The sequence below is a fragment of the Carassius gibelio genome, chromosome B7, assembly GCF_023724105.1.
Source record: "Carassius gibelio isolate Cgi1373 ecotype wild population from Czech Republic chromosome B7, carGib1.2-hapl.c, whole genome shotgun sequence".
In the NCBI taxonomy this organism is placed as follows: Eukaryota; Metazoa; Chordata; class Actinopteri; order Cypriniformes; family Cyprinidae; genus Carassius; species Carassius gibelio.
Window position 1 is genome coordinate 20583177 of NC_068402.1, and position 11808 is coordinate 20594984.

The 11808-nt window shown below is 38.6% G+C and overlaps 1 protein-coding gene across 1 annotated transcript in view; it reads right to left on the reverse strand.

The window, feature by feature from the left end:
- The window catches only part of prkdc (protein kinase, DNA-activated, catalytic subunit), a 29313-nt gene extending 17981 nt beyond the window's left edge, over window positions 1–11332 (reverse strand). The window contains exons 1-32 of the mRNA XM_052562409.1: window positions 11037–11332; window positions 10620–10696; window positions 10412–10516; window positions 10210–10284; window positions 9912–10020; window positions 9622–9734; window positions 9446–9545; window positions 9306–9361; window positions 9169–9199; window positions 8932–9089; window positions 8678–8824; window positions 8374–8538; window positions 7915–8083; window positions 7771–7820; window positions 7561–7695; window positions 5084–5233; window positions 4826–4932; window positions 4547–4706; window positions 4386–4472; window positions 4121–4240; window positions 3817–3976; window positions 3526–3632; window positions 3311–3401; window positions 3039–3202; window positions 2769–2921; window positions 2286–2393; window positions 1936–2162; window positions 1698–1792; window positions 1502–1601; window positions 1245–1378; window positions 498–728; window positions 141–370 (exon numbers count right to left, since the gene is read on the reverse strand). Of these exons, the coding sequence (XP_052418369.1) occupies window positions 141–370; window positions 498–728; window positions 1245–1378; window positions 1502–1601; window positions 1698–1792; window positions 1936–2162; window positions 2286–2393; window positions 2769–2921; window positions 3039–3202; window positions 3311–3401; window positions 3526–3632; window positions 3817–3976; window positions 4121–4240; window positions 4386–4472; window positions 4547–4706; window positions 4826–4932; window positions 5084–5233; window positions 7561–7695; window positions 7771–7820; window positions 7915–8083; window positions 8374–8538; window positions 8678–8824; window positions 8932–9089; window positions 9169–9199; window positions 9306–9361; window positions 9446–9545; window positions 9622–9734; window positions 9912–10020; window positions 10210–10284; window positions 10412–10516; window positions 10620–10696; window positions 11037–11202 (4080 nt within the window). The 5' untranslated portion in view covers window positions 11203–11332. The remainder of the gene's footprint in view (window positions 1–140; window positions 371–497; window positions 729–1244; window positions 1379–1501; window positions 1602–1697; window positions 1793–1935; window positions 2163–2285; window positions 2394–2768; window positions 2922–3038; window positions 3203–3310; window positions 3402–3525; window positions 3633–3816; window positions 3977–4120; window positions 4241–4385; window positions 4473–4546; window positions 4707–4825; window positions 4933–5083; window positions 5234–7560; window positions 7696–7770; window positions 7821–7914; window positions 8084–8373; window positions 8539–8677; window positions 8825–8931; window positions 9090–9168; window positions 9200–9305; window positions 9362–9445; window positions 9546–9621; window positions 9735–9911; window positions 10021–10209; window positions 10285–10411; window positions 10517–10619; window positions 10697–11036) is intronic.
- Window positions 11333–11808: the final 476 nt, after the last annotated feature.

An 11808-nucleotide genomic window follows, 5' to 3' on the forward strand; every position in this document is an offset into this window, starting at 1 on the left:
AGAGAAAGTGGAGAAGCATGTCTTAACATTCTGATTGCGGCACTGGATGTTTTGAAGGTAGACTTTTAGCACAAAAGTACATAATGAAGGTCACTATCTTTTGTTTTTCAATTTATTATGTTGCCTTTATCATGTTTTACCTTCCAGAGGTCCTGTGGACATTTCTGCAGCACCATGGTGGAGAACTCCAGGATTCTGACAATGATGGAGCATTTGTTGTAGTTGTACTGCTCTGTCTCTCGAGGGCTGAAGTGTGACTGACCCGCATTACCCATTTTGAAGCAAGCCCTGGCAGCTTGAACGTCCTGCATGGACAGCTCCGTAAGGAAGAAATGGAGCGCTGGCAAAAAGCTGGACTTGTCACTAGTGCCTGGATGAGGAGAGGAATGGGAGACAGACAATAATAGCCTTAATTTAACAGTTACAGATCATTTCAGGGATATAGAATTTTTTTTAGCAATATATGTTAAGGCATTTCTTGATGTGGCTTCACCCACCCAGAAACCTCTGGGGTTGCATACAGCGCATGTTTGTGAAGGTGTTATAGCAGTCAAGAGCGGCCAGCAGCAGATCCATCCATTGTAAGGTGCCTCTGACAGTAAAGGGGGCTTCAACCTCTCTCAAAGTAGGCTGGGAGAGTAAACCGCCTCCCTCTAAACACGAAATGAGAAATCCTGGACCACGTTGCTTCACCTGTTCATCCAGCCATGCTGCAGGAGAAGCATTACCTGGCAAAAAAATAAAAAGAAGAAAACACTGTGTATTCATATTGAAATAAAGCTGCAAGTTAAATAAAAAAAATGTTTTGTTTTTCCTAAGAATCTTAATGGTAATTTTGATATTCATTTCTGATGCAATCCTAGTGTTATAGGGTGAAAAGTGACCTAAATCAAACCCATGCAAAAATGTAAAGACAAGCTTTTCTACAAAACCTGTATTGATTTACAACTGAAATTACAGTAAATAATTCAGAACATATTTCCAGAAATTCTGATATTGGCCAAAAAAAATTATTTTCCAAAAAATGTTACCAGTGATTTATTTATTTATTTTACAGTTGTTCATTTTAATCTCTATTGAACAATTTGGCAATGTCATTTCATGCTAGTTCTCTTACATTTCTTTATATAGTGATGTTATGCTATGTCCAAATTATGAAGGAGGACAATAGTCTCCACAGAGGAGAGTCCCTGATTGGCAATAAAACCACTGTACTTCCTCCATTATACATTTCCTGGCAGTACCTGGCAACAGAGGCACAAACTCATAGAAGAGCTCCATGCTTTTGTGTCTGCACTCAGTCTGTGGTCTTCCACACTGGGTCAGCAGCCACATGACCACATCTGACAAGCACACGGACTGATCCGGAGGGAAACCTCTGAAAAATACAGGTCTGTCAGCTAGCGACACAAAATGTATACGCTTTAACCTTACTCACATTACTCATTTGATTTTTAAATTAAGTTTCTAAGGAAACTATGACAATTAAATATACGTGTACCTAGGTATACGTCTCTTTGAATTCTTATTGAGCGAGTCTGCCTTGTGTTTAATGATCCTCTTCAGATGATCCAGGGAGCTACAACACTGCTGGACAGTTCCTGCATAGGAAAATATCAATATGAAAGCCAAGATAAAAGGCATGACCATCAAACAAGAGGTCTTGATAATGAAAATAGTTCAGTTTAGTTTCTTACCCAGGGATTTTTCATCAAAGTGGGCCAGAGCTAGACTCTCAACAAACACCACCAGCACCTCAAAGACAAACTGCTCCACCAAAGAGCTCTCTTCTCTGAGAAACAAAATAATATTTGGATAAACACTGCATAACCTTTGCATTCACTACAGACAGATTTCTTACATTTACTCAAGATGGCATAGACCATACTGCTGGAGTGTTGCATTATATTCAGCCCATCTAATGCGTCCACTGACCTGAATTGCCTGTACATGCTGTTAAAGGCAAGCGCAGCTCCAAGCCTCTTGAAGACATTGGGGTGTAAGGCAAGGCTGTAGATACGTTTGAACAGAGATTTGATGTTGGCCGGGCTCTTTTCCTGCTGTTTGGGGGTTGTCTGTTTAATGGACCATTTGACAAATTCCTGGATACAGGTGCCACTGAAGTCTCTGAGGGTGCTGTCTAACGGATCCACAATGCCATCCTGTGCACCACAAGCATACACAATTACAGCACATGTTAAAAAAACTAATTTAGAGGTGTAATTACGAGACATCTGGCTCAATTTCAAATAAAATAACTTTTTTCTACTAGTGGGTTTACTCACGAAAATGGCCTCCAGCACTGCCACTGTGTCTTGGCTCTCAAACTTTCTGTTGTTGGTGAACCAATGGATAAGCTGCATTACCAGAGGTTCAAACAGCTGCCTTGTGACCTGAAGAAGTGCTAAAGTTTCAATGTTTGGCAAACTTACACATGACTGTTACATAGACTGGTGAAAGAGGACAACATTTACATAATAAACCATGAACATGAAAAACTTTTTTTTTTTAGGTTTTTAACAATTCAGATAACAAAGTAAAAGTGTATTCATTAATTCATTCATTATTGAAACACCCTAGACACTTAATTCAAATGTTTTATAAAAAAGAAGCAGGTGTCTTATCATTACAGGAGAATAACAGAGGAAATATCTTGGCCTACATGGGCAACCTCAGATGCAAAAAGATTGAGAACCACTGCTTTACAGTCTCAGACAAAGGACAAAAACTGTTCATCACATTTAAAGAGCACATATAAGGTAAAAGACCTGGTCGACGTCACAGGCCAAGCGTAGAAGAACAGGAAAGACTTTTCTGTGTAGATTGTACATGGGAGGAGCAGACTTGTCATCTTCTGTCATCTGGGCTCCTTTTCCCACAATGTATATGACCAGACTATGCAGAAGCTCACACGCTGCCACCTACACACCAAACAGAACCATCAGTTTCAGCCTGAATCTATTGGGTTAATAAAGAAAACCCTAATGAACCTCATCAACAATAAGAAGAAAACTAAGATGACTGAGGACTACGATTACTTTAGTCTGTCTGTCACTGGAGGACAGTGCAAGCTCTGTGACCCGTGGCAGGAAGGAGTCCAGGTAGATCTCAGGCTTCATGTCTTTAAAAGGCACGGCAAAACTCAGCCTCTTCTCACAGTCCCATGCTACAAAACGCTTCATCATGTCCTCCGCAGAAACAGCTTGGGTTGGAGAAGAGAAAACTTTAAAAAGAGCTTGTTTTTAAGCAAGATAAAGCAAAAACAAGCAAAGTTAACAAGTCCTGGATGTTTAAAAAAGCCAGTGATTACCTGTCACAAGACTCCTATTGAGCTGTCCTCCCAAGTGTCCAAGCAGACGAACCACCCTGCGTCTCACAGCCGCAATCGGAGACTCCTCTCCCTAACGAAGAGCACAGGAACATCACAACACTGCTCTCAAAGCGCTCAATTAACCATCGTTATAGACGATAATATTTCAGAGTTACATCTCAGAATCAATTAGTATAACAAAACAGTCTTATTACCACAGAAAAGTGTTTCGATTTCTTCAGAAGCCTCATCATGACTTTTCCATAACTTTTTGAACTTCCCGTCGACACAAATGTCACTTCCATATTGCCGTCATCTTTTTCTAATAGGATGATTAAAAAGAAATACAAAATTAAAAAATGACTCTGAAACATCTACTAAAGGGATTCTGTAATAAATCACTGACCCTTAGATATTTTCAAAGTAAATTTACAATAGTAAACCGTGAACATTTCTTTGACAGTACAGTATTTAGGAGCTATATAAGGAGATTATGAATAACTGACCTGAGTTAGTGATTGTTTTGAGGTAGCCATCTAAATGTGGCAGGATGTCTGTGTAGTGTGGCTGCATGATGGCAGCAGGAATAAGAGAAGACCAGGACTCCAGAGCATCCAGCGCCGCTGTGGCTAAAGGAGCGTGACTCAAACCTAGCCGCAGAGCAGCCTGCCACCAAAACAATGACAACAGATGATGATATCCCATTCCATTATAATAGCATGTGTCAGTTAGTTTCTGAATGACTTCAGAATGTGATACCTAGCTGCCGTTAATTCAAAAATATCACAGAATTGGCTTTCATTTTCGAACCTGCAGAGCTGGGATATATGCCTTGATATCCAGAGCCACCATGTCAGGATGAAGAGAGAGGATGAACATCAGACAGGCAGCCAGGAGCTCATCTTTATATTGTTTCATACGCACACAAACCTGAGGAAATGACAAAAACTTCTCATCATCACATTCATCATAAACGGCCATATGAACAAAACTTTCTTTTGGAAAAAAAAATCCTTTAAGACTGAAACAAAGCTCACTGTAATGTTCAAGCATCCAAAAAGAGTTAAAAACACACCTCCTTTCCAAACTTTGCAAGCAGCGAAAAACAGGCGTTCTCCATGGTTGAGCCACCGCCAACACTTTTCGACTCTTGTTTCAGGTCCTATAAATTATAGGTGCTTTATGACTGGTTTTGTCAAAGTGTATCAAGACATTAAAATGTTAGAAAGTGTATACCTGAAAATAGTGGATTTCCTTGCCAATTCCAATAGAAAGGGAGAGGAGCTTATAAAAGCCACTGACCAGAGGGAAACGTATCGATTGCAGAATAAGCTCATGACACAGGGGGTACATCCACTGGGTAAAATACTCAGGTTTTCTCGAAGGCAATAATTCACTATAAAAAGGATAACAATAATTATGTATGCAATCTCATGCGAAAAGAGCACAAATAAGAGCGTGTGTGTTTTGTTTGTTTGATTTCTGACTGTTCCAGTGAAATGAGAGTTTTGACACCTGCAAAAGTCAACCAAGTTGATAAAGGCAATGAAGTCTTTGGGTTTGTTGGGCATAAGGTTTGCTGTGGGGTCAGATGAGGGCATAAATCCAGAACTTGCATCACTCTGTGCCAAAGAAAAAGCAGAAATATTTCACTCAACTGGCCAAATTACTCAAAACATATTAAAAAGTAATCTTTCTTTTTTAATTGATGCTCCATTTCTTTAACCATCCACATTTTTACTGTTGATTCAAGGTGCAGCACTGCAACAGTACCTCCTCAGCTGCATTGACTTTCTGCACTGAAAGATCAAGTTTCTCCAAAATCTTCATGACTGACTGCACCAGTGCATCATATAAATGTCGGTTTATGTCTCTTAGGTTGTAGTTCTTGGCAGCTGGAGCCCCGTCCATGAATCCTGTGTCCTTAAAACACATCAAATTAAACTTTCAAAACAAAGTAACCAGAGTACACCTTAAACAACTTTTGTGTTTAAAGGGTCACATTCTAAGCAAATAACATATTTGTACAGTAGCAACAAAAAATCTAATTTTTGATTTTGCTAACAATTTTTTCTGAATAAAGATAAATCAGAATCAGAACATTTAGTGGTGAAAGCCAAAATATTAAATGTCATGAATTTTCAGTTTCAGAGATTTTGGAAATTCAATATGGCTCGAGGAGTAAATTGTTAATTTGTACACATTTTCAGTGGTCAAAAACCAAATGTCAGTCAATTTGCAAAAATATGATGCTTCTTTTCTTTTAAAGAGGAATGTCTGAAGAACGAATAATGTTGAAACTAGAGATGCACCTCATTTCCTTCTGTCAAAACTACTGCATTGAACATAACTGCCCGAGTGCCATAAATATTATTTTTCCAAAGTTTGCGTGCCTATAACTCAAGAATTATTAACGATAAAGATATTGCAATATATTTTCAGATTCTAGTTCTTGATAGGGGGAGTCTCAATGAGGCTCCAGAGTAAGACGTGAAAATAAAGTGTGCGCATCTGTATTAAAACGTCCCTCACAGGGTTTCGGGGGGTGAATAAAGGCTCCCTGTAGCGAATCCATGCATTTTTGTAAGATAAATATCCAGATTTCAAACGTAATAAACACTTTTTTTCTAATAAGTGCTGATTTTGGGTTGCAGAAGACGTGCTGGCGAATGATGGAGGATGGCGTTCGCCTCTGGGAAATGTACTTTAACGTTTTTCTTTACAAATCCTCGTTTGGTGCTTTAATTCGTGACCAGCGTTTTCTTTTGTTTTGTTCTCTCTCCGCGGTCGTCATGAACCACGCCGCACTGATGAACTACGGCATCTGCCTTCACGTCTTCCGGTTCCCAACAGTCAGCATAAGTCAGAAAAAAAAGTGTTTATTACGTTTGAAATCTGGATATTTATCTTTCAAAAACGCATGGATTCGCAACAGGGGGGCTTTATTTTATTTTAATTTTTTAAATATAACTTCGATTATATTATTCTGAAAGAAGAAAGTCACATACACCTAGGATGCTTCGAGGATGAGTAAAAGAAGGACAAATTTTAATTCTCGGGTGAACTAACCCTTTAAGAGGGAAATGAAACTCCTTAGTTTTTCTTTTGTTTTATTTTAAAATAGATATTATAACAAATGTAGTACTTTATCACACCGAAGTATAAAGTACAGGAAGTCACAAAGTCACGTCATTTAAATAAATAAAGGCCAGTCAACAGCCTATAATGAGGAAATATTTAAATACCTGTGGTCAAATAAGTTGGTTAAACAATTAAATAATTCATTCAATATTTTGAAATGTTTAGATTTAATATAATAACTACATAATTTAAGTTTTATCCAACAAAGACTTATCGCCGCTGTAGTTTTGTTAGTCTGAATTTAATCTAAATTATTTAATGCACATCTCTATTTTGACACAGGCTCCTCAGATGATTCATTCCATCGCTACTGTCAATCATAGCAATGACTCGCGGCATGATTTAACGGATTCACTCGTGAAATTTAACATTTGTGTTTGTCATTCCTGAAACAGTATGCATGGACGCATGGTCCTCTTAGACAAACAAAACTTTTCTCCAAATTGTGAATGGATTATGTAGAGAAACTGAGCAAAGGGCACTCCCCTTACAGCACAGTACAGTTGACTGGAAATGAGTGAGCTGGCTTATCTAAAACCAGGAAGTAATCGTGCATATGGTCAATTTAACGATTTACCCCAGAAGCCATATTGAGAGCGCAATATTTCTGAAACCAAACCATATAGGGCCTTATAAATTAAGATGCCAAAAGATATGTTTGCTAAGAGACAAAATCTAAAAGGGCATTAAGATATATTTAATACTTCTTGAGTTATAGGCTTGAAACTTGAAAAGTGCCCTATCCCCATTTTTGAATGGTCACCATTGGCACATAATGCAACAAAGATTGCTAAAGTCAACAGATTTGACTAATACTCATCAATCTCTGTGTAAAAGAAACATTATGATGCTGCCATCTTTCTGAAGTCATTTTAAGCAACCTGTAAATTGGCTCTAAATTAGCTCGAAAAATGCCATTTTGACTCCCCTCTATAAAAGAGTGGATTACTCAGTAAATATTCATCCATGACATGTAATATTTTGGCTTTCATTACTATACATGCTTCTCTTTCTTTAGAAAAAATATTAGTAAAATCAGAAATTTGAGCCGGGGAAGTTTCTGAAATTTGGTTGATTTGACACGGAATGACCCAATAACAATTTCTTACTTTAAGGTTTTCGCAGTCCAGAAGCCCCTTAAAGAGGTCCAAGTAGTCCTTAGAGGAAGGAACTTTCCATTTCCCAGAACGCACCAGGGTGGAGTCCTCCTCAGTTTGAGAAGCACCTGAAGGAATGTTCTGCTCCTAATGGGCAGATAAATATCATATCACATCACGATAATCACAATATGAACAGAAAAGCAAAAGCTCAACACTTACGTCTGACTGAGGAATTGGCTTAGAGCACACTCTGATCAGGCCTTGGTGAACTGTTGTTGAGGAAATGGAGAGTGTGAAGTGAACACTAGTAAATCTGACCATGATTTAGACCAGCCAAAGCTAACCTCCATTTCACATCCTTACCCACAGAACTAGTGAAACTCCAGAGGACCGGACCTCGAACTGCCATGGCTACAAACACCTTGATGATGGAGCGGCAGGTGGCATACTGCATTCTCGGGCTGTACTGAGGGAAGCTGTCCATCTGAACCACAAGGAGGCGCTCTAGCACAGGAGTGTACACTTCAGGGACCTGCATCCAGTCACAGAGATTACATTAGAATCTGTCCGGTGAAAACAGCTGAACTACAGACTGAAGAAAGGCAACAGCAACAAATACTGAAGAACTGCCCATAATCATTTGACTCTATGACATGAGACGCTTGAAACTAAATTTCTGGGGTATTAAAACAATGAACAGACCTATTAGGAGCAGTAGCACAGAACAGAGGACTAAAAACTGACCTACATACTGAATCTTTATTTAAAATGCCAATTTATCAACAAATGGATTAGATCGAGCATTGCACAGCTTTCTCATACCCGGTCAAGGTGCACCAGAACACTAGCTATGGAGTCGAGGAAGCTTGGCAGCTGGTAGACATTGTCATCATCCCGGTCTGTCTCAGTCAGATACATCTGCTTGCACCGCTGAATCAGCTCTGTATACATCAGATCTACATCCTGAGGGCACACCACCTTACACGGCTAGAGGCAAACAAACACAGATAGAAAAATGTAAAACTATAAACATAAAATAGAAAAAACTAGAATAGTGTAATATTATTTGACTTCCTGATTATAATGATTATAGACTATTGTTAATATTCTGTTAAAATGTACAAACTGCAGCAAACAGGCCATATCCTCTGATAGCAATGGACAGTTCTTTATTAGTGGAGTCCATGGTCCTGATGATAGCACAGAACTTCTGCATGAAGTACTTCAGCTTGCTCTTGTGCAACTCAATGTTCTCTGCCACAAGAGTGGCTACCTTCACGACAGCGATAGGAAAGGTTTGACAAGATGTCATCATGACCAAGTTAAACATGCCACGAAAAAAAACATTTATAGATTGAATAATCAATAATCAGAAAATACCTGTTTTAAGAAAGACTCTAGTGCTGTGTAACTACTCTTTTTCAGCTCTCCATTGATATGTCCACAATGTTTGGACATAACATCAAAGATAGACATATAATGATCCATGAGACAACTGCCAAACTGGCTGGAATGCTTAGCAAATAGTTTGAGACCGGCTGTCAAGAGTAAAAAACAATGCATAAGCTAAATTTAGGATGCACTGCATAAAACATGACGATATAAAATTCCACTCACCAAAGATGACTGCATATCGTTTCATATCAGTCTGGAGATGCAAAGAAGAAAGAAAATTTTGTATTTGGGAGCCCTGGACAGAAAATGTGAACAGTACTACACAAAAAGACTAAACTAACAACATTTATTAATCCTACCTGTGGACAGATTGCCTTCAGCGCATAATCAAATATTTCTTTTGATGTAACCGGGTCTGTTTGAAGAAATGCAGTGAGCATACTCATTCAGTAACAGTAGGACGAGACCAGTTCAGGACAGTAAATCTACACATGCCCACCTTCTTCCATTGATTTGGTGAAGTTCACCATCAGAGCGGTGATTCCTTTCAGGCATCCCGCAACAACAGGAAGTTTTGGTTCCTTTGTAGTAGAGGTCATCTGAAAACCATTGATTTTAGCACTTCTATACATACATATAAGATCACGTATCCAGATGCTGATAGGACATCTTTACCTGTCCTTTCAGTTCACCCAGGTACGCCTTGTAGAGTTTGTCAGAGTTGTTGACCATCTCGCTGGGATGCACTTCACCAAGCACTCCGAGAAGTTCATAAATGCAACCCAGTACTGTTGGTAGGGAATTTTTTATTTCAATAATGCATACAGTATGTGCTAACGGATTCGTTTGTATTCTGACATGCAACTGAAAATGCATCATAAGATCAGTTTTGTTAAAATGACTAAAGACAACATATTTTTGCTAAAACAGAAAATTAAATAAGACAATAATTAGCCTCAACTTGCCTGTATCAGGTATCTTACTCTTCTGAGATAACTCTCCATAAAATTTGTTGAACATATCACCAACTTTGAGATCCTGGGTGATACTGGAGTCTTTTGTGAGATACAGTATCTAGAGAGATTTGTAGGATGTGTTAAGACTATTTGTCTGTAAATTGCAAAATATCTCATTAGCACATTTCCTCATTCTCCAAGTCAGAGGTATAATGATATTTAAAGAAAATCTTTGTCCTTGCAGACCTTAAACCAACCGGCTATAAGTCTCAAGGGCAAGTTACAGGACACGTTCAACAGAACTTACTTTGATGAGCAGATCTAAAGCAGGGTTTCGGCACTTTGCAGCTTTGTCCTTTGTGTAGACAACAATACAAATGTCCTATCCATGCAAAATAAGCTAGTGTTACAAATGTGATATGCCATTTTAGACAAGCTTAAAAAGGCACATTAAAACGTGACCCCAACACAGAAAGAAATCTGCCGACTACTGTTTTAATGTACTGTACCTTAAGTTCAACTGCATAGTTCTTCTCCCATCCTCGGACAATGACTGACATTCTCTCCAGAAACGTCCCCAAAAAATTAATAATGTCCACTCTTGCATCTCGCAGCTGTGGAGAAAGGTTTGTTTTTATAACTTTATAGTAAATGTGTATTATGTCAAGAGGATTTACCATGTATCATTACTAGAATTTGCTTGTAAACACCTCTTACCATTTCCTTAGAGAGAGACTTCCGGAGAAAGCTAAGCAATCCCTCTTCCTTTGCAAAAAGCAAAGACGTCTGTAAAACTGAAAATATATTCATATTGACATTTCAAGATCAACTTTACTGATTGCTTTATGTACATACCTATACATCATTAATTATTTTGTATGCGCATTATTTTGTGGTTAAGGACAACGTTGTTATTTTCCGCTAAAAGGTGATTTTTACTTTAGGTTACAACTTTATACGACTTATAAACTAACTATGTGCATGAAGCTGCCAATACTAGATAATTCAAATATCTGTCGATCTGCTGAATATGGGGCCCCTTAATCTTATTTTGCTTAACTATCCATAAAAGTAATGAATAATAATTATACTTTGCATAAACACAACGCAATGCTTTTTGCATGAAGTTCTTACCCAGTTCATTCTCATTCTTAGTTATCATGCATTCCTGCCCCAAGTCTCCAATAATGTCATGGCAGACTATAGCAGCGTTCCTGCTCTCTGTTTCTCCAAGGAATGAATGAAGCTTTAGGAGATAACCCTGGATCCCCCCAACAGTGGAAGTATCAGAAGACATCATTTGTCTCTGTTGCTTACATCCGAAACGAATAAAAGTTGACTAAGAGCTTATGTAAGTGAAGTAAGTTTGCGTCAAGGCGGCAAAACAGAACAACACAATCACACGTGAACGCGCTCACTTCCTGCTTGAACCGCACGTCACTCTGTCTGGAAGAACCATATCATATTTAACCGCTTGATGACGCTGTTTCCTCGCCATCAGATTCTGTTCCCGCCATAACGCTTCTCCTCAGACAGAGTAATAACTGTACGTCTATCTGTACACGGTGCAGAATTGTTTTGAAGCTCTTGGGCAAACCAGTGCACATAATTTGGGCCCAACAGATCCCTAGCTAGTGAAATTAACAGCCTTGCTTCCTATGACTCCATTCTAAGCTTTAGGAAAGTCTTGCCAAGCTAGAACTGCGAATGCTGGAAAACCCTGTATTTAAACTCTATACTTTCTGCAGTGTATACAAATATCTTCTTAACCTATAGTGTCTAGATTGAAAAAATAACCCTACAGAACCCTGTACCATCTACAGTGAAAAAAATAAGCTTACTTAACCCTATACTATCAGTGCGAAAATAATCCCACATAGAATTGTAATATGTACAGTGAAAAAAA